Raw genomic sequence first — 26,603 nt, forward strand, 5'->3', positions numbered from 1 at the left:
GAAATACATGGGACTGAATGGTTTTGCTGTGATATTGTGCTCTATTTTATACACTTTGGCTGCGCTGTGTATGAGCAGGGTGCCCTGGGCCAATGACAGAGAAAAGCAGGGTGAGGAGCAGCAAGGTGGCCTGTGCAGATTAACCCCTCTACCCACCAATGCCCCGCTCCCCCTCAGCTCTCTGCCTCCACAGCCTCTGGGGCCCCCTCTCATAGCCGGGATTGTGTATCAGGGGCTCTTCTATATTAAATAAATATCCACAGATTAAGATAATATTCTCCCAGTTGTATATACAGAGAGGAGTAGCTGTCGCTTGAATCCACTGATGCCCGGTTCTCCTCTCTTAGGCGACAAAAGAGGCTCCAAAATGCAGATAATGCGGTTTAGAGCGAGTGCATGATCAGTTTCCGCTCATATTTTTTTGCTGTTTTTTTTTTTTTTTGTTTTTTTTTTTTTTTACAAACATCCCTCTGTTAACTCTCTCAAAAGATATTTAGCACACGATCATACAGCTGGAACCATGTCTTATTTCTTTCCACCTCAGGTAACCGGACAGACGAGGGTTCAGATGTGGATTCGGAGCCCGACCTGCCCCTGAAGAGGAAGCAGAGGCGCAGCCGCACGACCTTCACTGCTGAGCAGCTGGAAGAGCTCGAGAAGGCCTTCGAAAGGACACATTACCCCGACATCTATACCAGAGAGGAGCTGGCCCAGAGGACAAAACTGACAGAGGCGAGAGTACAGGTGAGACAAACCGTACGCAGACTGATGATCACACACACTGGTACAATACACCTGCTGTTCTGAATGACTCCCACAACATTGTGTGACCTGTTTTGACTGGGACAGTTGAATATTGGCTTCCAATAATATCATTTTTACAGTTCCATCAGTCAGTATGAGCTCAATATTTCAAAACGTGTGCAGAACTATCTGCGTGGCTACGTATCTTTAAATGTAAGTAGAGGAATATTGAATTTAATTGTGGGTGAACTGATCCTTTTAATGCGCGTGTAGTGCATGCTAACTGTACGGCTCAGAGTCACTGAGCCTTACACCTTGACTAACAGTAAATATCATAATTCCCATTATCACCCTGCAAGAAGCAACATCTTTTTATACATATGATTTTTGTTGAAAACTGAATATTTTCCTCCTTTTGCCCATAGCAATGATACATTCATCCGCCAGGACCATGTGGCTCTTTTCATCATATTCTCTGTGAATGTAAAGTTGTTTGCAGTCTGCTATCATCCTGCATGTTTGAGCAGTCTGACAGTGATACTCCCCTTCTTCACACCTCAGACTCTGGGAATCTGTCTGACAGCCTGAGTGCCCTACAGTTGTATTTAAGATTGAAGGGAGATATGTACAGCAGAGTTATAGCAGCAGCTGTTCTTACAAAGACGGAGAGGGAGAGAGAAAAAAGAGGAGAGGAGAGAAAGGGAATGCATTCCTGATGGATTTCTCATTCCGGCCTTTGGCCAGGATCTCATCCCATCACTTTCAAGCTCGCCGCTGCTTGTAAAACCCTCCACATATCACACAGGGTTCTTCATCCTCTCTAGGGACCCTATGGCCCGACAACAACATTAATCAATCAGACGCTAGTAAAAAAAAAAAAAAAAAAGTCTGGGGCACCCCTCTCTTCTTACCACAGTCGTTCACACTCGCTCCAACCCCCCACCCCCCCAAACTCCTCACCGCATGCTAACTGTTCATCACACTACAAACATGCAGTTTGGTAACTGATTCCACACATGTCTTTGTCCATCTTGAAACCCCCCAACACGCAAGGACGTCCTGTATGTCTGAGTGTTTAATGCCTCACTCAGGGAAAAGGAAATTTATCTCACGGTTGTTATGAGACAGTATATTTGAGTATTTTGAGCTTTGTTAAAAAATAAAAACAAGCGCAATGTGAAAGAACTCCAAGGTTCACTAATGTGTTTTTTAAGAAAATGTACTCCGTCACATTTTTGATAATATTGATTTGGATAAATTCAACTTTGCATTCACTCAAACACAATAATGACAAATGTGGCCACATCAGCACATTCTAACTCATAATCAATGTCACGTGCAAATGCGCTGGTGTGAACTTCAAAGTCATCGTGGAGGACAGCAACACTCGAGGTTCAAAAGGGGGAAAAAAAAAAGCATGCGCGTATTAACACCTCCATATTTATAGAGCGCTCTCAAAAATGCCAAGTGCCTCATCATGGGAGCAGAAGAAGAAAGAAAACGGAGCGACTGCTGTTTCTTTGCTGTTAGATAATGGACTTAAATGATGTCATGTGAAAACCTGAGGAATTTGAGTCATGGCTATAATTTGTTAATGCTGTTTTCCTCATAATCTAATTCTTTGAGGCTTTGAAAGTCTCAAAAGGTCAACTCAAACTTAATTTTGTGAGGTTACAAAGAAAGGAGCTGTGGAAGCCAAAACAAATAATACTGGATAGTTGTGGGGCAGTTTGCTGAGCATGTTTCATCAAAGATGTGGCTCTACAACTATTATAGTTTTGCCTTTGCGTATCTCCAAATGCAACGGATTGTTAGTGGCAGCTTGAAATGCCACATTCAACCATTTGAATGAACAGCTAGATACTAACTGTAAACTAAGTGTGGAAAAGTGTTAGTGTTAAAAGTAAATTTGCTGGTGCGTGCATGTCTTGTATGTATCGCTGCATTCAGAAAATGTCCACCAGCTGGGCTTCCACAGAGGTGCCCAAATGGCCCATCACAGGGCAGGAGAGAGGAGACCCTTTGGCCCGAGAGCAAAGCTTCTCCAGCACAGCTGCAATGACGCATCTTCCAGATGTCGTTCAGAGGCTAACCGATGTTTGAGTCTGAGAAAGGAGCTATGGGCAGGGGGTGTCGGAGGGGTCTCACAGACTCATATTTTAACTCGAATTTGTGTCAGCTGTCATGGTTCACTGTCGGCCATTTGTCATTAAACATGGCGATAATGTGGAAAGCGCTTTTTAGGTTCAGTGCACACTCGGCGATCACCTCCGTAAAGATGGCCGCGCTGGCGCTCGGCAGCCAGAGCTCAGGGCTGCGTTGTAAATTAAACTGCTAGATTCTTGTGGAGGTGATGAGTGTTTGGCTTAGCTCTGACTCACAACCTAAACTCATAAACAGAGCTAACTCCCTAGTGTCTGCCCTCGCCTGCCATTTTAAGACCCTTTCACCATCTATCTTTATCAGTGCCGCTGCCCCCTTCAGTGGAGCTACCAGCGCTCTTTTACCACCGCGAGCCCTGCAATGGTTCACCCCAGCTGACAAATTGTGGGATATGATCCATATCTCTCAGCAATTAGTTCCAGGCTGTCTCAGTACCTGCCAAGTCTACCTTCGCTATATTCTCCTCTGATGCAGCGCGCTCTGCCACTTTCCATCTGATAACGCCTCAGTTTTAACAGGAGCGGGCAGCAAAGCCACTCCATGAGAGCATCATTTGTGTCCGTTTTCCTCTGAGGAGTGGACCAGGTGGGGGAAATAACAGGGGGGTGCGCAGGGAATAGGCTGCAGGCCGCTGTAAATCAGCCCTCCCAGTTGAAGCAAATTACATTCTCCTCTATTTAGTCTGAAGTTTTTAAGAGACTGACTCCTGAGTCTCGGCTGAGGCTCATCATCTCAGCATGCCGCTGCCGGCTCGCTTTACCAAATCTGTCACATAGGTCCTCTTTCATTACCAATAAACATTCTGCATGTAGCTATTATAGTTAGTGGAATCTAATAAGGTATAAGCATTGCTTTTTACGAAGCGTGCAAATCAATTCGGTGAAAAGTTTCTCTCTTTATCTGTGGCTTGCGCTGGCCTGTTTATACATGCTGGGGGAAGGCCTTCAAGGAGCCCGTGTGCTGGGCTGCGGAGCCCTGGATGAATTCAAACTCAAGTTTCAAGACAGCTAGACAAAATATAATCTTACGGGGGGGGGCGTCAATTGGTACTGCACAGTTTTCCTGATTGTCGCACTATCAGCGGAGTTTCAGCGGCAAGCCTGGAAATCACAATGGAGCTGAGTGGTGGCAACCAAACCCAACAGGCAACTGTATTCCCGCCAGTATGGGTTTATTTTTCATAAAGGAATAAATGGGATTTGTGTAGATTGTAGGGGAGAAATTGTTGCAATGCATCAGTGTGAATGTTCTAACAGTTTCTTATTATTAGAATTTAAATGACTTTGGTACAGTGCTTCTGTACTCCTGATACTTATCAAACTAATCCCACTCTCCTCACAAATTCACACTCCTAGCTACTTTAATTAGCATAGTGCCAGTCTTGAAGGCAAGCAGGGAGGGAAGGAGATAGAGAAAGAGAAAGAAAGAGAGAGAGAGGGGAAAGAAGAAGGGGAAGAAGAGAAAAGGAGGAGGAGGTGTGAGGGAGGTGGGGGGAGGGGGGGGGGGGCATATTGCGTGGTATGAGACAGAAGAGGATTTGTATGTTGAAGCTGGTTGCATCACCCCTGTGTTTTTGTGGATATGAAGTCAGCAGCACATTTTGTTTTGTCATTATCTCGGCTCTTGGTATTCATCTAGCGAATGTTGCAAATTGGCTCCTGAAAGGCATCACATATTCAGTACTTGTCTTTGACAAAATAATTCATGGAGGATTGTATAAACAGGGAATTCTGAAATATGAGTGATCCTATTTAAGAGAACCAACACAGAGAGGGCTTTTTTTTTTCAACTGCAGTGCAGCGTCACGCGTTCACAATGTTAACGTGCATCACCACTGATCAGCGATAAGAAAATGCAGAATGCCGTTTGATCGCTAGGAATCGATTCTGTTGGCTGAGGGTGAATGGGAGATTAAAGCCAACGGAGCGATGCGTGCAGTCAAACATGACTAAAATCATGGCTGCAGGTTTTGACGTTTGCATCTAAGGCCCCTCCTTTCATTGTGCCACGCGACATTCATAGCTCTCCAACTACGTCTTCTTCGTTTCCTCTTTTGTTTCTCAAGCAGGCCTAAGCTTTTACTTTCATAAGACCATCTTTCCTAAACTTTCTCCACAACGATCCGGAGACGCAGCGCAGACCCGTCCAAGTGCGCTACATGCGGAGAAACCCCTCAGTCCGTGAAACAGGAGCGAGCCACATGAACTCGGCTGCACACTTGTAGGTAGATAGGGAGACATGGAGGAGCGCCGCAGCTCTCTGTAGTGCAGAGAATTAAACCGGATTGGGAAAAGCAGAGGAGAATCCGTGGTCCAAGGTGACTTTGTGATCAGGTTCCAGAGCGCAGCCTCAAATCCTCAGCTTCAGGCTGTGTCCTAGTCAGGGGATGTGTGCATGTCTAAGACTGTGCTGGTAATGTATGCATGTGTGTGATAGCGTGTGGGCACTTGCCCGCATGTGCATCGCCACTCGAGTACATGTTTATCCCGGCCTGTGCTTAGAGCCTGATGAATGTTGGAGGAAGCCACTCAGTCTGTGACACACGCGCTGCACTCTGTGTCTGTGCATTTTAACAGAGCCGCAGCTCGTTTTGTAGTTTGGGTCATTTTAGCATAGTAATATTGCTGCATGCCGGTTTGAAACCATATCAGCAAATAAATAAATAAAAATGCAAGAAATTATGAGGATACTGAAGAATTTCCTCCATGGCAGTTTTTCTGGCAACTGGAATGAGATGAGAAGTGATTGGGATTAGGCCCCTGTCCCCTAGAAACATTTTTAAAGAAACACAAGTAGGAAACATTATTACACACATACCAGCTCAAAAAAAAAAGTTTGATGTTGACTGTATTCCCTAAACATTTACTGAGCATTCATGTTATTTGTTCTCCCTGTGATTTTGTCAGTATCTAGAAGATCTTAATGTTAATAATTAAGTTTGGATGTTGCAGGGAAATGTACTAAATAGAGTGGAGCAAAAAGTGACTCCAACGTCTAAGTGTTTTTTTTGTCTGCCATGATGGAACACCTCCTTCCTAAGCTTGGATGACAAAGGGGGAAGGAAGTAAAAGTGAACATAAAAGAGGGGTGGGGTGAGTGGATGAGGTCGGAGGTGAAGTGGCACTGCGGGGTGGGGTGATCGGGAGTGTGTGGAAGGGAAGGGGTGTGCCCCCCCACCCCCACCCCCCACGTGCCCCTCCCCTGGGCCAGGCAGCTGTTTGTCTGGCCCAGTTGGAGCTTAGTTCAGATCTCGGACCACGCTCCACTACATCCCAATAGCAGAAATTTCACTGGAGCCGCACACCACATTTGTTTTGGAATAGCTGATTGAGGGATTCAAAGTGGGTCTTTAGAGGCAATCGGGCTTGCGATAAAGGTTTCCTGTTGGTTTTCCACTTGCATAATTGAGGTTTGCCCTTTTCTCCAGGGCCGACACACTCATCGCCTGTTGCATCTTATTTTCTTCTTCGTGAACTGAGCCGTTGGGCAAATAAAAAAAAAAATAAATAAAAAAAATCACCTGGTCTTTGCAGAGGCAGCGGCTGTGTGGGAAAAGAACCACATTCAAATTAAGACCTCCGTTGGGCTGAGATCCCTTGTAGGCCTATACGAGTTTATATGTATGTTTGTGTGTACAAAAAGAGGCAGCACCCAAAAGGCAGTGAGTATGTCGCTGTGTAAGTCTCCTTGAAAGTGTCCCTCTTTAAGACCTGTTTAAAAGGGACGCCCCCTCTTTGTGTCCACTGTTCTCTGTGGCGTATGGAGGGGCTTTTGTCCCCCTCTTTCATGTGCTCTCACAATAGCCCCGGCCGTTTGAAACACAACAGTAGATGAACTGCGCTGACAGTGTATTAAACTCTGATGAATTGCCTGTGCGAGGCATAGATCAATGTCCTTCAACCCTTAGCACACAGTGAAGCCCGGGCCTTGTCTTGGCTAAATGGAACAGGTTGCTGGCTCTTTTCAAAAGCGCCTGATTATATTCATGTTTTGTTGAAGCAGAAGCCTTTTTAAAATGTGTAAATCTCTGCCGTTCAAAAGGCTCCTATTTTTTCCCCTTTCATTCAGGGAATTGACATTGTGTGTCTGCGCTTTGCTGCTGCTCATTTTGTGAGCATTTCGCCATTTGTAGCCCGTGTGTCTGGCGTCTAAAGTTGAAACACTTTTCTCCCTTTAAAACGACTTTTAAATCTTTAAATGCAGCCACGTTAAAACAGTGCAACACAAGCGTACCCGTCACTGCTTCTTTGTATCTAGCGAACATCCCGTGGCCTCCCTCAAAGTATCTAGTAGCTTCACAAACATACTTGAGGTGTGTGGTGTGGAGGCTAGCGGCCTACCTCTGACCTTTAAATGACTTATTGCCTTTAAAGGGGGCTCAGAGAAGCCTGTTTACACAGATCACAGACACTTAACAACAACGGGGACAGACCACTAAGATCCCACCGGGGCTGCAGCCTCTCTACCACCAGCACCACAGCTCCAACCAACCAGTAGATTAATCACAGGTGGCAGCAGCCAGCAGGCTCCACTGAGAGTCTGCTGCAGCGCCTACACCCATGATTTAGAATCAAAGACGGCTCGTCGCTTGAATAATCAGAATCTCAATATTCGGTAACAAATAGCTTCTTTTTCCACCTTCCATTTCTCTCACAGGTGTGGTTCAGCAACCGGCGGGCTCGGTGGCGCAAACAGGCCGGTGCCAACCAGCTAGCAGCTTTCAACCACTTACTTCCTGGAGGATTCCCGCCCACAGGGATGCCAACTTTACCCACATACCAGCTACCAGAGTCCAGCTACCCCACCACCACGCTATCGCAGGGTAAGACTGAGCGCACCCACCCACCCAAAAGCATACAGTATGCTCTGTCCTGTTAATTAAATTCTGGTAGAGATTGCATTAGTCCCTTTTATTGGAGGTATGCCATATATATTTCATGTTCACGTTAATAACGTTATAAATTATGTATGAGTCATGTGCCTCCATATAAGAGCCATGCAGCAAGTAGTTATCTTTACAATCACATCTTTGTCACAGCGGAGCAGAAACAAGTCTCACATTATGAGCAAAGGCAATTTCTGAGCTGAATAAACATGTCTTTAAAAGGTTTGTAGAAAGGACACTTAATGTAGGACTTCTGACCCACTGGGGTCGTATTTTAAGGCCAGCGTGAGGATTCCTGCTTTTTCCCTGGAACAGAAATGTAAGTGTATTTACCTCAGTTTGTCTTTGTGTGTGTCAGAGGGCAGCACGTTGCACAGGCCCCAGCCCCTGCCTCCATCTTCCATGCACCAGGGAGGTCTGAGTGCTGACAGCAGCTCCGCCTATGGCCTGTCATCCAATCGCCACAGTTTCTCCAGCTACTCCGATACTTTCATGAGCCCTTCAGCTTCCAGCAACCACATGAACTCAGTCGGCAACGGGCTGTCCCCACAGGTCGGTCCAACAAGTCTTCACACGTCTGCGCATGCTGTCGCTATACATCGATTTGTACATTCACCCTTCCCTCATAGGTAGCAGTCTTCTGCCTCCCCTCCTCCCCCTCTCACTCTTCAGAGTAATTGTATTCGACTGAAATTAAAATTCAGAAACAGCATGTTCAGCAAAATAACTGCCAGTGTGGGCTTTTATGTTCGCCTTCCAAAGCCCTGGATTTATTTTAGCTACTCCAAATTGCTACATTTGTAAAACAATTGGATTAACATCAACAAATTAAAATTCATCTTGATAGCACCGCAAGTACTCAAGCTGCTCCAAACAGCGGTTTTGACTTTCCTGGGACATCTAAATCCCGCACAGCGCAGTGAGAACACATGCAGATGAAATAATTAGCTAAAGCTTATAAATGTAGACCCATAATCTTCTTCACGTAATTGTCTGGAGCTGGAAGACTGCAGTGCAATGTGTGATTTTGCTCCTCTCTTTGCTGCACGATTTCCTGGCAGCTTTGCGTGCACACTGATAGAGGCTCGCTACGCGTGGGGGGTTTCCGGTGTCCTGCTGGTCACTTCAGAATATTACCGGGGCCGTTTTAGTTTAAGCGGTTCATAATTTAGATTAAAATAATAAAAGAGAATCTGATAAATCCTCCGTAATGCCATCTCAATGCAGGGTGCAGCATGTGCAGGTTCGCTTGCTTTCTTCTCTTTAAAGGCCGGTATTTGAGATGTTTAACCTCTTTGGACACCTCCATTAATGAGCGTTTAAATGTGACTCTATGGTAAAGGTTGAGCTTTAAGTGGCACAGAATGGGAAAATGATTTGTATTGATGCAAATCGTGTGTACGGAGTGAATTATACACAATTACCCATCAATACTGGCCAGTCTTGCCCACCCTCACCAACAAGATGTGGTTAACAGGCAGAAAATAAGATTGAAATGGTGTGTAAAGAGTTGAAAATGAATTTCAATGCTGCATTTGTCCACAATTACCCCGTCGTTCACACGTGTTTTATTGGGAGTTTTTTTTTTTTTTTTTTTTCCTTCTTCTTCTTCAAATATTTCTCAAAGCAGATTGGAAACATTCTTGGTATTACCCTCTTTCTTCGGAGAAGAAAGAATTAAGGATTTTGTGACAAAAAAGAGATTTTCTCTCCTGCTGGAGCGACGGAGGATAACATGGAGGCTCACAGCGTGTTTGATTGTTAATCGTGGCACAGGGGCTTTAACTGCTAATGCTCTCACTGCAAACCTGCAGAAAAACACCAGGAACATGGAGTAGTTTTTTTTTTTTTTTTTTTTTTTTTTCATTAATGGCTCTCTCTAATACTGGCATGGGGTGCACTGTCGCTTTCTCTCCCTCTCTTCACAGGCATTCAAGAATGTGTTGGGATATTAAACATTTCCTGTCATAGTGAGGATTAGGACAGGAGCCTTTGGGCAACTGTACAGCTTGAATTGTCAGTATTCAATTACTCTATCGAATGATGAAAGTCTTTTGAAAGGCCAACCTTAAATGCACTTGTTTATTTTATTTTTTTTTAAATTCATTTATTTTTAAATTAAATTGCATATTTTTGGTTTCTTAGAAGGAGATATGTGTGCGGTGTGGACATGTTTTGACGGCACAGTTGCTGCACTCAAGTGAAATGCATTGAATGCAGGCAGAGTGCTGTGTGGCATTCCTATCAGTCTCTCAGCGAGGAGATGAATGTTCCCACTGACAGCAGAATCAGAGTTCACTCTCTGGTGCAGCTCCCTGCTGTGCTGGGCAGCCACTCTTCCACCCCTCTCGCTTCACAAACACGCAGCTATCCACATGGAACTCACAACACAGAAAACCCACACAATAAACAACCGGTTAAACTTGCCCGGGTCAGACTCTGCTTTGTCTTCCCTTGCGTTTACCCAAATTTCAACCAAATGGTAAATCAGTCTCAGCTTTGAAAATTATCGACGCACATTCTACACCTCGCTGTTTATTTATTTTTTTTTTTCACGATTATTTCCTGTTTTTCCTTCCCTCTAATGGAAAAAAAGCAACACAAAGGGGCTCTCCGTCGAGATGGAAATGAGAATTTGATATTGTAAGTTACAGACAGCATCTGTTTGCGGGAGATATGCTTGTGCATTGGTATGTGCAAGCTATTTCTTCAAGAGTCTGGCATTGATGGCCTTGCGGTTGCTGTAAAGATTGACAAAAATTCTCTGATTCGCCGTAAATGGGCTGCGGTGGCGAGGTGCCAAGTCTGTAATGGAATCCTGCAGCGTTCAGCAGTCCCGACAGGAGCTCGCGTCCATCCCAATCCCATAACCTATCCCGACAGCACACATTTTCCCATTACAGGCAGTGGAAAAGCTATCCACTCGCAAACTGGTTGCTGTCATTGTTGGATATACAACGTGTTTGGCCGGTTGAGGGAGGCAGTATATTAGGGCTTGTGAGAGTGAAGCTGTGCATGGCTGGGCAAAAGGTATGAAACCAGAAGTGTATTTTGTTGTTGGTCTTGTTTCATTTAGCGGCACAGCAGGTGTTGGAAAGAGGGAAAGGCAAGGGCACGGAGGACAGGCATTCCTGTATTTTATAGCAATCCTTACCTGAAGATTTAAGCTTCACGCCTGCCTCTCCAATCTGCTCATTCTTATTTTTAATATTGCACTTCAACTAGACCTTTGTCTTGACCTTCCAAATTGCTGCAAATTAAAATTTTGCTGACATAGGAATGAGCAAATTGGCCTTCTGTAATCATCTGTCGAGAATACGGCGCATTTCTCACAGAAACTAGTAATCTGACTTTAAGACACTTCTCAAATGGTCCTTTGAAGCAGCGTTCGCGGGCTTCTGCGTTTGTGGAAACATTTGGCTCTAAATTCCTCATTATTGCATGACAGGGACACCTGCTGGGAGAGGAAAGAAAACAACTGCGCTCGCTGGAGAGCTGCGTGCGCGAGGTGCTCAGTGGCAGAACTTCTCGGAGAAATCTCTCGGAAACGCTCCCATCGGGGAATAAAGAGAACAGAGAGCGTATATCTCGCAGAATGGAAGAGGGAAATGCACGCAGAGTCTGTTGTGCGCGTGTCCACAGGTATCTCCGTGTGATGAGGAGCCGTGATAGCGAGAGTGGGACGCCTGTGAACTCCGTGGGCACGGTGGCTAGAGATTTTATTGCTGTTTTGATGAAGGCAGTTCGCAAAGTTTTGTGAGGAACTTTTTTTTTCTGTTTTGCAGTTTTATGAAAGTGTTGTGTGTTTTGGAATGACAAGGATGTGTGTGTGTGTGTGTCAGTGTGTGTGTGTATCTGAGGAGGGCCTTTGGGCTTTGTGAGTGGGCCGGGCCTACACACACACACACACACACACATAGACACACACACATAGACACACACATGTACACGGGATCAGAGGCAGAGCGGCTCTCACCCCTGCCTCCCTTTGATCTGTGTCCCCAGGCCTGCCTGCCCGCGCGGCGCTGCACCGTACCACGCACGCTGACACCATGCTCACCAGCGACTCCCCACAACTGTCTGAGAGAGATAAGCCAGGGGAGACTCCAAACTGTGCTGCTGCTCTTCCATTAGCTAGCGCAGACGCTTCTTTTAAAAATGGGATGAATTATTTTTAAGAAGCAAGCTCTGCCGTTGCCAAAAAAAAAAAAAAAAAAAAAAAATGGAGAGGGGAAAATGTACGGAACAATCTGGAGCTCTGGCTTCATTCCGCCTCCCTCCCTGACTTCTAACAAGACATTCTGCACCTGAATACCAATGAGAGGGGGAGATTCATGTAGTCCCCCACATTATTAAAACTTGGGCATTAAGCCTCTCACCGGGCACTGTGTCAGCTGGCAGGCTCCACTGACAACAAATCAAAGGGGATGAGCACATAGCCTGCATTCATAGCTCAGCCACTCGCGGAGCAAGTGGGGGAATACATACTGGTTAATTAGAACTCCCATTAAAACAAATACTGTTTCAATTTGGCAAGTATAAAAAAAGATGTAAGAGGCTTTCAGAAAAAAGAGACCTGCTGTTGGCTGCTGCCAAGAAAATCCAGGGACTGTAAATCATATCCACTGGCTATACTGTTTCTGCACAGATTATTAGTGTTTGCCGTTGTTTTGCAACATTTTTTTTAACTCAACGGGAAAATTTTTTCCGTCTGCGACACCAGAAACGTTGCTCCGCGCGCACCGCAGTTGTCAAACATTGGCTTCCGCGTCGTAGTACCTCCCGGTTTGCCTCTCTCCCTCGCGCACACGCTTGGACCAGCATCGGCTGCAGCTGTTATACATTATTTCATTTTCGTCCTCGGCCTAAACTTAAAGCTTCATTTTAGAAATAAATTGCGGCTTTGCTCGAAGGCCCCCTTTCTTCTAACGGCGGAGACAGCGCCTGCACATTTCCGGCCTCTGCATACCTGAGCCATTTGTTGCTCGCTGCATCTTTTAAGTCTCGATCACCCCGGCGCTGCCATTTTCTTTTTCATTCCAAAATATTTTTGGTTGGAGCTCGGTGTATTCATAATCTATTTTTCACCTACCAACCTTCTTCCCTCCATTTGGCTCCTTGTCATCCAATGACGCCTTGCCAATACTGCTTTGCTCTCTCGCTCTCTCTCTCTCTCTCTCTCCGTCTCTCACTCTCTCTCCCCACCTTCCTCTCTTGCTCCAACTCTCTCCCCTGGAGAGGCAGCTCTTCTCCCTACGCCCAGATGAAAGGCTACGGCGGACAATAAAAATGCTATTTAAATGCAAGGGTGTTTGTGTGCGGGTGAGAGATATTTCCTGCTGAAAGTGAGCTGCTGCATCCTGATAAATAGTAAATATAAGGGAATGTGATTTACATTTATCTTGCAGAGGCAGCCAATATGAATTTCAGTAAATCCTAGAAGATGGGGATTTAAGGAGGAAAATGACTGAGACTGATTCACATGCTGTGTGTCCCACGCAGTCGAAATGCCTATAAGGTGGAGAGTGGTGCTGCCTTTATTAAAGTATAGGCGCAGACATCGATCCTATCTAAAATACCTATTACACACAGGCATGCGATACGTGCTCATCTGTGGAGATTTCCTGCCTCATGCATACACACAATTTGAAGGTGACTCACCTAAGAATAACGATAATAATAATAATAATGATAATAACCGCAGCCTGCGGTTACAGGCTGCCGGACAGGTGATGTGTCTGTGAGCCATACGCTCTATGACCTATCTCTTCAGGGTCGAGGGTCGGGGTGCAAGGGGTTGTGGGATGGCTGAGGAAGAAGGAGAGCTGGTTTGCTGCGAACCTGCCCCGTTAGCCGGAGGTTCGGGATGTTGTCTAGCTGCATGTGGTTCCTGTTAGTTCCAGATGCCACTCTGACAGGTGCATAGCCGTGATTAATACTCTGACTTTTTCTCTCACCCGTTCTGTCCCTCCTGCCTTCTGTTTCCTTCTCCATGTCCCTCGCTGGTTTTCCCGCGTTCACCTTTCTCCGTCGCTGTGGACCCGTGCTCGTGACCCCTCGGCAAAGGTTTATCTAACGCGCTTAGTTTTCTTAGCCTCTGTGAGAAAAGGGCTAGAAGTGTGTTTCCGGCGGGCTTCACTGCACGTGTCTCTTTCTCTCTCCTGCTTGACAGTAAGATGAGAATATCGGAGGGTTTGTGTTGTCCTCAGCTGGTTGTCTCATGCAGCAGCTCTCCCCACTCAGTCTCCAGCTGAGAGCTATTTCACTATTTATTTACATGTAATTATGGCTATGAGGTGCAGATATTAACACTGTCAAGAACAATTTGACCTGACATTTTTCACTAGACCTGGCCCCTGCTGTTTTTAGCAAACAGCCCCCACTTCACCACCTCCTCCTCCTCCTACTCCTCTTCTTCCCTCCCACCCCCTTTTTTTTTTCTCCTTCACTCCCTCGATCCGCCTCGCTTTCCTCCAGGAGCTGCTCTCTCATACACACGGGCCTTGCCTCGCTGAAACCACTCTCCTGGAATCAGAAAATCTGCCGTTTAATTTAGAAGAGGCGTTGGTGCAAGGTGCGGAGAGTCGAAGGTTGTGTGTGTGTGCGTGCGCGCGTGTGTGTGTGTGCGTGTGCGCGCTCTCTTAGAAGGGGCCTCTCTTGTTCCCAGTGGCTGAATCCATCCCATAGTTACTCAAGCATATCACTAGCAGAGAATAGAGGATTGCTCCCCACACGTTCTCCAATTGCAGTCCAATAGACGGCATATTAACCTCTGGTTAGTGTGGGGCCAAGTTTATAGCTTATACTGTGGGACGTTTAGGAGGGCGGGCGGGGGTTAGTGGGGGGGGGGCTTCCTTCAGCAGCTGTGCTGTCTTAAAGTTAGCACGAGTAGAAGTGCGCTAACATGGATTTAACTTAATGAAAATTTGCGAAGAGACACAGAGGCGGTGTGGACAGCCATAAAATAAATATGAATTCTGCCTTTTTTCCGCTTGTTTAAGCCTCCTTTGTACGTGCGGAGCGCGGAGAGAAGAGACACAGGCAGAGAATGGCTAACATGTTGTGAGGAGTGACAGCTTGTTCCAGTGCCCGCTAATCGTCCTCATCTGTGCCTGACTTGTCAATGCCCAGATTCTGTCAGTGCCAATCAGCCACTTAATTGAACACAATTAGCACCCCACCCAAGCCCCCCATATGCATTACATTCTTCAAAGGCCCATTTCTCTCCCTCAAGCACCAAAGGCCCCCCCGCCCTCCCATTTTACCTCTCATTCTGCCTCTGTCTCTTCATCCTATGGCGCTAGTGGAAGGCACTTTTCAGTTTTTATTAATGTGCCGCGGCCAATTAACGCAGTGGCACACAGGCCAGAGCCCGTCATCTGCTGCCTGCCACCATCCCGGCTGTCTGCCGCAGCCCCACGCCACCCCTCGCGCCACCTCCACCGTGACCAAAACGCTTTAATTCAATTTATGCAATCACTGTTATTTTTAAATAGTCATTTTGTCTGCTCAGATGAGGGGCCTTACTGCCCGCTGGGCCGGCCCTCTCATGTGAGGGATGGGGGAAGGGTGGGACGATGTGGGGGCAGGAGCTGACTGACTTTGGGGGGTGGGAGGGGGGGCGGGGTCCCTGAGATTTTTCATTTGTTATTGACTTCCTTCGTTTTTATTTTATTTCAGGTTATTTTGTTTGATTTTGATTTTCAGAAGATTTGAGGCACTTGAAATGACAAATGATTATCAAACGTAAGTTATGCATATACATAGATATGAAATATGAATATATTTGATACTAATTCTGAATCTTTATTTTATATTTTAGCTGTTTCCAAAGTCAGACACTTCCAGTCGCTGTATCTCCGTGGCTTCTGGGTCACAGAATTAAACACTATTCTCTTCCTGTAATCACGCCCTCAGGACTGGCCTTCAAATATTGATCTGAAATTCAGTGTCATCACTGTGGATCTTTAATCGCTCCCTGCTGCAGCGAGTATCAGCCAGGCAGATCTGCTAAGGTGCACAATGCTATTCTGCAGCACACAGATAACTTACAGACATTTGGAGTGCTCATTTTTCCCTGTCTGCCCCAGTGACCTCTGCCTAACTTAAAGGTACATCTTGGGGGCATTTTGATTTGGGCAGAACGGGGAGGTATCGGTGACAGAGGAACTAATCCAGTATTGCGCAGATTAAGAGTATTTGTGGAGTGGGGTGTGTTGGCGCTGGCGCTGGGAATGGAACAGAAGGGGCTCCTATCAGCTCTCCAGGCAGGCTAGCCCTCAGGCCAGCGCAGTCCTACAGGAGTCTTTGTACTCCCCAAAGCTTCCACTTTACTCTCACTCACTCTATATCGCTCTCTCCTCTGCCCCCCTCTTTTCGTTCTATAGGCGATCATATTCCCAGCGTTCCCATTTCCTCTCTTTGCACTTGTGAATTTCTGTTGTTTTAATGTAGTCCAGCGCCGCACAGTTATTATGATCAGGTGCAACAGCTGTGATATGATTTCTTTTTTTTTTTTCTACACATTTGAGGCACAATAACACAGATACAGTACGTTTTATTGGTGCAAGTGGAACATAAAAATAATCATGATTTCGAGATTTCTGGCCGTGCAGCACATTTTCATTTTCCTTTCCCCTGTTTTGTTTGTATTTTTACTTGTATCACTCGCAGTGCTTCTGTCAGCTCTGTCTCTGTCACGTCGCTTTATTCGGGAGAGAAATCCAACAAAGGACAACTCGTCAAACATTCACACAAACAACAAAAAAAAAATGTAATTTGGCTGTTGAAGAAATTAGGGAGCTCTTTTTGTCTCAAGTGTGCTATTTATTTATCTGAAAGGATGCACATTGTATCAATTTACACTTCCCCACTCACTTTGCCACAGGCTGGAGGGCTCAGAAGTTGAGAATTAATTACTTTTTTATTATTATTTATAAAGTAATCTATCTGTAGAGAGAGAGAGAGAGAGAGCGGAGAAAGGAGAGGGTGAGGGGAGGGGTGTGTACGAGAGGCAGGGAACACCCTGGAGCATTGTCCTTTAAACTAGGTCCTGGCTCACATTATCTCTCAAACCAGCACTCACACAACGTCAAACAACAAACGAACTCTGGGCTGCTGAGGACGCTGTATGCAAGGAGAGGGAGGGGAGGGGAGGGGAGGGCGGTGAGGAGGGGAGGGATGGAGAGAAGCGGCTAGAAACTCTGCTCTGCAACAGTGTGTTGTGTTCATGTTTGAAACATAATGCAGTTGTTAAGATTTTTTTGTCAACTCTCAAGGCTCACTTCATTTGAACCACACAGATCTCGCTGTGATGTACGATTTTAAATATGTGTTCAGTGATGAGTATTAACCTTCATCTATTACTTTCAATCCAAGAAAAAGTCTCAGTGTCTGTTAAAGCCTGTGCATTTTTACAGTAAAGAGCACACTGGCTAGAAGTTTGAGTCTGCGTCGGGCATACTACGCGCTGTGCCACAGTATAATAGCAATAAAGTTTATTTTACATAGCGTGCAGCAACAAAAACACGGGAATGTATCCAGCCGCAAATGCTTTTTACGAGCTTTTGTGACTAAGTATCATTTAACACTTGAATGTGTCGTGAAAAATCTTTACGAGAACATCAAAGTAGCAATTAAAACTGACCTGGATCACATAAAATACAGTAGGTGTGGGTGGAAGGAGACAACTTTACTTAGAGGATGAAATGACACCACCGCTGTTCCCGAAAGATAACTCAACCTCTATCTGAGGGCAGTGCTGGCTCCGCATTGATTTTTTTATTTAGCAGTGCGAACACGAAACCGCAAACACGAATCTGAGCACTCCAGAAGAACAGACCTTTTCTCCTCGAGGAAAACTTTGTCGACACAGACTCTACTTCTCTACTTTTCTTTTCTTTTCTTTTCTTTTTTTTTGGTTAAGGACGTCTGAAGGATAGCTACGTCCTCACAGATGCCAACCCTCGTCAGACTCTAAATGAGGCCCATCCTCATTTGCTAAAATAGCAAAACAGCATCATGTCAACGATAAGAGGCCTTTTGAAGAATTTTTATGAGCATGAGTGATAATCGAGCCAATTGCTGGCTATTCTGTTTCATAAGGAGACGATGTAATCGGGCTTCAATTAACCACCGACTAAAATGGACTCATGCCCTCGAGCCGTCTCTCTCAGGACACTTTACTAGCTCCCCCTTCACTCTCAGCAAATCATCAGGATATATGTCCTCATCCTCCTCAGCGTGTGCTGCTCAGCTCCAGATGGGAGGGAGCATCACATGTGTCCGGCATGAAGAGGCCCATGAATCTCCGTCTTATGCATACATGTCACATGCTTTGTCCGCACATATGGAGGGTATGGTGGGGGATTCCTCACTGATAGAATTAGCATGTGGAAATGACTAACCAGTCTTTATGTGCCTCATGTTTCCAGGGAGGCCTCTTCTAAAGATATGATTAATTTACAGAATACTGTTAATTTTCCCTCTGTGGAATAGTCCTGGCTTAGCGCATCATTTGTGTGGACCCTGCGTCGCCTCTACGGCTTCGTGTGTACGTGTCGGCCTGTTCGTGCATGCGTACAAACATATGTCTCTGTGCGCATCGCCCCTGTGGTAACCACCTCCATGATGGGCTAATTGGTTTAGCAGCCAGGAGGCCAAAGGCCAGTGCAGCATAGCGAAACTCAACATGAACCTGATGTTGAAAAGGAAGGCTTCCCGGCTACAGGAGGGGAGCACGTGTGGGACGATTCCCTTTTTACCCCCCGATACACAGGCACACATTCTCCACTTTGCCTTTTTCACTTGGAGAAATTCTCAGCATAAGAAAACAAAATTGTTCACAGTGTTTAGGGCCTCTGTGCTTCAGACTGTAAGGACCACTAGAGGTAATCTCTTCCATTTTAACATATTTTGAGACCTTCTTCTGACGAGTGTCACATGCTATTACATTAATCTAGAATATTGAATTGGAAGCTTTTATGAACTATGAATAATATACACACTGTAACGTTCAGGCAAAACCCCAACCTGCAGTATCAGCGGCCCCCTCACTATGGTTTGTAGAGCCTACTTTGTGTGGGGATCTGAGGGGATCATTTACCAGTTCCAACTCCATTACTATTCATGAGATGGGTAGGCTAGGGGCGAGGGATTAGGGACTCCCTTGGTGCTTGTTGTGCTGTAGGCTCGGGCTCAGGCCTCAGGCTCCGGGACAGGGGCTGTCTGGCAAGGATGGTGGGTCTATTATCACCCTGGGACCCTTCTGTCCCACAGCAGAACACTTAGTGGCAGCGCCAGCTAATGGAAACTGTGTCTCTTGTTCCCATTCTCCTTTTTTTAACCTCATCGCCCTCCTTGTGTCCTCCCCCTCCTCTTTAAAAAAAAAAAAAAAAAAAAAAAAACGACGGAGAAGTTTCTTCCTTCCCCTATTTCAAAGTTGAAATGGTGCATTTCTATTGGCATCTTTACCGTGAAGTGCTGGGATGGCGCTATACTTGTAGAAATAATGTACTTTCCCTCAACTCTGTCGCTTTGATCCTCAATTTTCCAAGTTTCTAACATCCTCTTTCCCCCACCTCCCCCCAGGTGATGAGTATCCTGAGTAACCCCAGCGCCGTACCCTCCCAGCCCCAGCACGACTTTTCCATTTCCCCCCTGCACGGCAGCCTGGAGAGCTCCAACCCCATCTCAGCCAGCTGCAGCCAGCGTTCTGACACCATCAAGAGCGTGGACAGCCTGGCTTCTTCCCAGTCATACTGCCCCCCCACCTACAGTGCCACCAGCTACAGCGTGGACCCCGTCACTGCAGGCTACCAGTACAGCCAGTATGGCCAGAGTGAGTAACATTTATATACTGCACGAGAAAGAAAGCGCTTTTGTGTTTCTGTGAAGAGCATTCTTCTCAGTCCTCTTCTTAAATTGACTACATTTTGGAAAGCCTGTGAAGTGATGCCCAACTCCCAGACGAGAGCCTCCTGACCTTTGCACCCTGGTTGGTGGAGGCAGACACGTGCTCTTGATAAAGACCCCCACCACCACCACCACCACCACCACCACCAACAACAACACTGTCCTCGCACAGAGCTTCCTTAGTCACACCCCACTCCACTTGGATGGGAAAGAGAAGAGGGCCACTTCAAAGAACGGCACACCCTCAGGGGCCACAGTGTCCTCTTGCCCACCTCTCTCCCTCTGCCGTTTCCATCACGCACACACATATACACACACGCCCTCGGGGCAGGAAAGAGTTTGCTTTATTAGATTAGCATAATTGACTGATGCTGTCACAGCCATTCATAAGAGGTAAAATGAAGCACACTTCCCCAACTAGCCAGGCGGTCGCAGCAGCTTGCTGACATTTGTTTGTATTTATGGACTGGTTCTAGTGGTGATCTGGTGTATTGTGCTTATTTTTTTCCCCAACCTCTTTCTTTAAAAAAAAATGTGTTTGTGCCGCGCGCGAACGCGAACGAGCGCCTGCCAATCCGTCACGTTATGTGTGTGCGCACCAGTGTTTTGTCAGCAGCAAGAAACTGATGGCAGCGCGGATGTGAGCTGATGTGAGGTTAATTAAGATGGTGATTGAGCACAGTAGATGGGTAATGAATGGAGGAGAGAGCAGAGAGCTGCTGTCTGAGGATGAAAATGATCGGCCATGTGGAGTGTGGAGGGCATGAAATCAGAGATGCCAAGTGTAATGAAGACTGGCACACAGAACACACACGGGGACCCGTCTGAGTGACAGCACGGAGACTTTACCAGGATGCACATGCTCTGTGCCAGCAGCGTGCCAACCTCAGACAAGGGACAGGGGAGGGGTTTTTTATCTTTCAGTCTTTCTGTGTGAAGTGTTTTTCATTTGAATCATTCTCTTCTGCCATAACTTATTTCAGCCTTAATCAGAGGAATGAAATGGGACTGAATAGGACGTACATCTGAGGAGCCAACCACCTGTCTAACACGTCTTTTCTGTTTTGTTTTGTTTTTTTCTCTTTCTCTTGTAGCTGCCGTTGACTACCTGGCTAAGAACGTGAGCTTGTCCACCCAGAGGAGGATGAAACTCGGAGACCACTCTGCAGTGCTGGGACTGCTGCAGGTGGAGACGGGACAGGCCTACTGAAGCCGCCCGGGACACGCCCTGCACCCCGCTCTATTTCGCCCTCTGCCACCCTCCTCCATGCTCCATCAAGCCCGGACTCCGACTCGCCTCTCCGCTGCTCGCTCTGCAGCTCAGCCATGATATCAGCGCACAAGACTCTCTGCGTCCCGGAGAAAGTGACGCCCGTGGGTGTGGCATGTCCCCTTTGGGAATGGAACTAAACCTTTCACGCCATTGTCGACCACCAGGCGGCTCCGCGCCCTTTTTTGCTCAATATTTGGGTGTCTTCGCCTCCTCCCCGTACTTCTGTCTCAGACCCAGACCCTGTTTATTTTGCTGAGAGGACCCCAGACGACCCAAAGACGGTCGCTTGACTTGGCCCCGGATTCCTCTTTGTCATGGCTGCAGTCCAGCACACATTTAGAGCCATCAACAACTTGTACCTTGACCTTGCTGTTCATAGTAGTTAACAAAGCCAATATCATTTGAACGACTCTTATCCTTGTTCCTTTTTGATATTGTTAAGATTATTGTTGCTGTTATATGATTATGGTTAATGTGATTTATGTTGTTCTTTGATTCCATTCGTATCTCTTTTCTCTGTTAGATGTTGGTGTGTAAAACGCAGTGGATGACTGAGGTGATCTGGGAGTGAGTGTCTGTTGCGTGTGCATGTTTACGTGTCGGCACAGTCACACAAAGAGAGGATGATTGTTTTCCAAGCTGCTGTTCCTCTGCCTGTTCCCTGAGCTCATGTGTTCATGAGCGATTTGACCTTCCCACTTTCATATTCATCTTGACATTCCTAAAGAACTTGGCCACTTTGTGGGAAGTCTGGCTGGATGGATCCTACAGGGAATTAAAGCAGCGTTTTGGCGGCCAATAGCTTTCCCCCTGTAACCTCCATCCCATCCTTAGCCGCGGTCCGTAGGAAGGGGGCATTGTTTGCAAAAACAGGATTGGGGAAATTAATGTATTTTGAAATACGGACCTTGCCAAGGAGGGCTAACTCACCCCCCCCCCGCCTCTTCACTCCGCTTAAATCCCTGCTGCCAGGGAATCCTGTGTGACTCAAACAGTGTAAATCAGATTAAATCACACAAATATAATGTCAAAGCTAATTCACAGCGGCCCGTCCCATTATTAGCCAGTGTTTCAGGGTTTTTTTCTTTCTTTTTTTTTTTTTTACAACATAATTAGCACATTTTGTAAATGCACCTTCAGTTGGTTTCCACTTTTCGGCTAAATAAGCATTCCTTCGTAACATTCCTCAGGCTCCACCCGCGAATATAAGCATTCCAGCTTTCTCTGTTATGAGATTAAAAAGTAGACAAGCTGTGCCATTCACATGCACTCTGGAAAATCACATAATCCAGTCAGTTGTGAAAGGGCACAGGTAACGCCACTGATTAACCCCCCTCTCTGGTCTGGACCGGAGTCCCCTCCTAATCCTCCGCTTTGACGTACTCACCGAAATGTACAAAAGAAGAAAAAAAAATTTAAATAATAGTGGATATGAGACATTTGTGTAGAACTCATAGTTGACTTTTGACATGATCCAGGACCAGCGGTTCCCTTGAGATATATGTGATTTTTTTTTTTTTTCTCCTATTGACATGAGTGTGATAATGACGATGTACACACAACTGATAACTCTCAAGAGGTCCTCCGTCGCCTTTTAAAAGCTAAAAAAAATGTACAGTAGCTGGAGCAGAATGTGTATCGTTTCTTTATAAAGAGTATGTTTTATACTAAAACAAAACTATGTTGAGTGGTAGGTAAGCAAGGGATCTGTGGAAGTAAATGTTTAATTTGATTTTTTTCTTTAGCTGGCTTGTTCTTCTGTTGGTTTTCTCTTAATTGTATTTAATTGGTTCACTTGTTTTGACCAAAAGTTTGCTTTGTTTTTTTTCTTTTTTTTTTTTTTTTGTCCCAGGTAACAATGAATTTGTATAAATTAATAAAATAAGAATTCCATTAAAAGTGTTCCAATTAAAATTGTATTAAAGAGGATCAAACTGAGCCGACAGGAAAATGAAAGCTTGGCGTCATTGACAGACTCCCAACAGGAGCACTGCATGACTGAAAGGTGGCAGGATCAAACACCAGGGTGTTTTTTTTATTTTGTTTTTTTTGTTGACCACCTCGTTTTACAGACTGATCGGTAGTTGTGATCAAACTGGACCACGGACCTAACACACCTGAACCCTGAGCCTTCTGTGTGGGACTCTGCTGATGGTCCAGCACAACCGTGACGATCGTGAATATAGTGACAGCAAACACTCTGCTCTGGGAAAGCGTTTGCGTTGTGGACCAATAAGACTTCAGGAGATAACGCCAAAAGCGTCGCTGACTCCGCACTGAACCACAGCCGTTGCAGCTGCTCCACTTAGACGCCTCACTCATGTGTATATTTTAAAGAGGAAGAATTTTAGAATTGTCTTTAGTGTATCGAACCCATTTCTAACACTTGCGTCAATAAACATTTGGATATTTAAGGCATACAACTCTCTCTCTTTCTCTCTTTCTCTCTCTCTCTCTCTCTCCCTGCCTCCCCGACTGTTTGACCCTTAACCCGTTTAGTTGCTTTCTGACATCTGTGCTTTGCTTTACTCCTTTTTCCGTTCCGCATGTGTGTATATTATCATGGTATAATTTATTCTGCTGTATGAAGTATTAGACTAGTGGGAAACTTGTATTGGTATTTACTACCTTCAGCCTGTTGGTGTGTTTACTGTAACACTGGCGTAACTGTTATCAATTAAAGATCCAAAACTGATTCTTGCATTTGTCCTTTGTTTGTTGTGTGCTTTGTTTCTCGTGTATTATTATCTGCATATTAATATAAGTCTCATATATTTGCTAAAAGAAAGAAAAAAGAAAAACAACTGCACATTTTTTCCTGTTGATTGATTCAAATATGTCAAATTGTCTCTGTTCCCGGCTTTTTAAATTTGAGGATTTGCTGTTTGTCTTTGCATTAGAGTGACGAAAACATTTTTAGGTTTTGCACTGTTGCTCAGGAAAAAAACAAAAAACAAACAAGCAGTTCAAAGATTTGGGGCATTAAATATTGCATTTATAAAAATATCTATTCACCATTTAACTGCAACCTTGGAGTGATTTACGCAAAAACAAATTGTCCGCGACGTCTTCCACACACTTGCGCCTGTGTACCAAATTATATGTTGCCGGTGCACGTGTGGGGTCACTGGGCCATCGGGGGATTTCACCGGCTCTGTGGACGTTATGTGATCAGGCGGCGACGACAGAGCTCAGACGTCCCTCAGACTGAGAGACACAGACTGGAAGTGCGTCCAACAGCAGCTGTAGGAAGTCATTCATTCTGCCCGCTGACCAGCAGCTCTCACCCCTCTCCCGCCGCCGGCCGGGGAATGCAGCCTGCAAATCTCTGTGGTATGGTGTGAATGCAGGGGAACTAAACCAGTGTGGTATGGAGGCATCCGCCGAGCTTTCTGTTACACGTTAGAACAGAGGAGCTCATTCACTTTTTAACCATCAGCGCTGCTGGAGGTATGTCAGACAAGCATGTTCTCTCAGTCCTGATGCATTTCAAACATGTTGATTGTGTCTGCATATATGTATATATATAGATAGATATAGTTATAGCAGTTACTAACATCAAATTTTATTAGGAGATAAATTTAATGGTGAATAAAGTGAGAATTGATCTGAAAAAACTGTCATTCATATTTCTCGTAAATAAGAGCAGAGTATTTTGTGACTTTTTGATTCAAATCAGCTACAAACTGCAGTTTTATCATCACCCCGTTACATCACCGAGGCTCATTTGACTTTCATGTGAATGTGAATTAATGTCAGTGTCTAATTATGGAACATATATTAAAATAAGTGTGTCCATGTGTGCTGGATGAGCATGCCAATCAATTATTAAATTGATTCCAAGCAACTTTCCTGTAGGAGTGAGCGCTGAGGAGACTGAGGGGTTTTTCACTGGATCCTCTCAGCACATTAAAAATGCATTGTTAGGTGGCTCTTTGCCCGCCGTGTGTCATCCCTCATATATTCCCCCAAAAGTTTGTGTTCTGGTTGTCCAGATTAGACCTTGGCATGTGCTATGGTTGTCCCCTTTGCTCCGGCTTGTCTCCTGAGGTGCCGGCCCGGGAGTTTTGTCTCCCTTCGGTCTGCTGTCACTCAGACTGGACGAGGTGGCAGCTCAGGCACTGGTGTGTGGGAGAGCTTTGTGACACTTCCCTCATCTCCTCCTTTGATCCCCTAATTGATTGACTACAGGAGCAGAGGATAAACAGAGCCCACAAGAGCCGATTCCACTCGCCTCTCTGGAGTGGTTTAGATAAAGTGTAGAGGCCCGAGCGCTCCGTTCCTCCTCTCCGCTTCCTATATGGACATACGGCCATTGAAGATGGCTCTGTGCCATGGTGGCTTAGCTGTGGGCTGTGTCCTCAGGCCCGGGGCTTGCGTACTGCCCCTGTGCAAAAGTGGCCAGGGGTAATAGGTTTGTTTAGATCACAGGGATGGAAATGAAACTCCTGAGCCTCGCTGTAGAAACCAGGAGGCCCCTATCGCTCAGGAGGCAGCGATAGAGAAGTCACAGCCTCAGCCCGGTCATACTTGCTTTCCGAATGAGCCACGGAGTAGAGGCTCTGATTCAGATCTAATTTAGGACCAGGCTCCTGAACCTGACCATGCTGTGATAAATAACCTGCCGCCGAAGAGTCGGGAAAGCCACGGAGCGGAGGAGAAAAACAGGCCAAAAATGTCTCAATTTGAAAAGAAAAAATTTGTGTTTGAAAACACGAGTTTAGAATGATTTGAACCAGATATGATAATTATATTCTAATTTTACCAATGTGTTCTTCAGAAAGAGTTCAGAGCCGTGTGCAGGTATGCTAAGAAATGATTAAGAGATGCTCTGGGGGTCTTGGTTTTATTCTTTGAGATTATGTGTCACAGGGAGTAAAAAGCTCCCAGCTGTCGCCATGAAAGCACTTACAGTATAATAATCCCCCAAATCCTGTAATTATGCCAGCATACGCTGTGTACCTGAGCCTCAGCTTTGTGCTCGTCACCTCAAGGATCCCACTGACACAGACACAGGCGCACAGCTTGCTGTGCATATATCTCCTTCCCGGCCATGTATTTTGCATAGGGAGAAAATCTTATTTTCAGAACATTTTAGGTATTTTGAATTTCATGGTTACTCCTCTGAGGTATTATAGATAGATAATCTGTCATGTATGAGTAAAAAGCAGCTGCTCAAATGGGGGTATTGTCATAGCTCAAAGTGATCTGATTTACCACTATAAAAACTAATACTTTAGATCTTGTCTTTTATGAATAAGTATATACTGTATGCACATAGAAATGCACACCTCCCTTAAAGCAGTTTTTGAAATAAATTTAAAAAAAAAAAGAAAGAAGGCAGAACAAAAAAAAAAAGTCTAAGTAAAGTTATAAATCTAAGAAATCGGAGTAAGATAAAAATCACTGTGAAGCCGAGCTTGATTTACATTTAAAATCTGAGCTGTGTTCTCAAACTAATTAATATTAATAACAAAAATGGAAATGAGTGCAGTGGCGGCCCTAAGTGAAGAACAAGCTGGGTGCATTCAGTCAGGAGATTCATACACAAGCCCTTTCTCAGGAGAAGTGGGCTCTAAACAGGCGTGACGGCAGGGCATAGACCGCCATACACAGAGACAATTT

General features: G+C 45.5%; 1 protein-coding gene across 4 annotated transcripts in view; it reads left to right on the plus strand.

The window, feature by feature from the left end:
• The window catches only part of pax7a (paired box 7a), a 44,126-nt gene extending 20,453 nt beyond the window's left edge, over positions 1-23,673 (plus strand). For 3 of the 4 annotated variants that reach the window (XM_047583856.1, XM_047583853.1, XM_047583854.1), the window contains 5 exons: positions 545-744; positions 7,564-7,729; positions 8,151-8,344; positions 19,382-19,631; positions 20,800-23,673. In XM_047583856.1, coding sequence (XP_047439812.1) covers positions 545-744; positions 7,564-7,729; positions 8,151-8,344; positions 19,382-19,631; positions 20,800-20,915 — 926 coding nt within the window. In that variant the 3' untranslated portion in view covers positions 20,916-23,673. Of the gene's footprint in view, positions 1-544; positions 745-7,563; positions 7,730-8,150; positions 8,345-19,381; positions 19,640-20,799 lie in introns of those variants that run through there. The other variant, XM_047583855.1, reaches the window with a different exon arrangement.
• The last annotated feature ends 2,930 nt before the right edge of the window (positions 23,674-26,603 follow it).

The sequence above is a fragment of the Mugil cephalus genome, chromosome 4 (assembly GCF_022458985.1).
Source record: "Mugil cephalus isolate CIBA_MC_2020 chromosome 4, CIBA_Mcephalus_1.1, whole genome shotgun sequence".
NCBI classification, from domain to species: domain Eukaryota; kingdom Metazoa; phylum Chordata; class Actinopteri; order Mugiliformes; family Mugilidae; genus Mugil; species Mugil cephalus.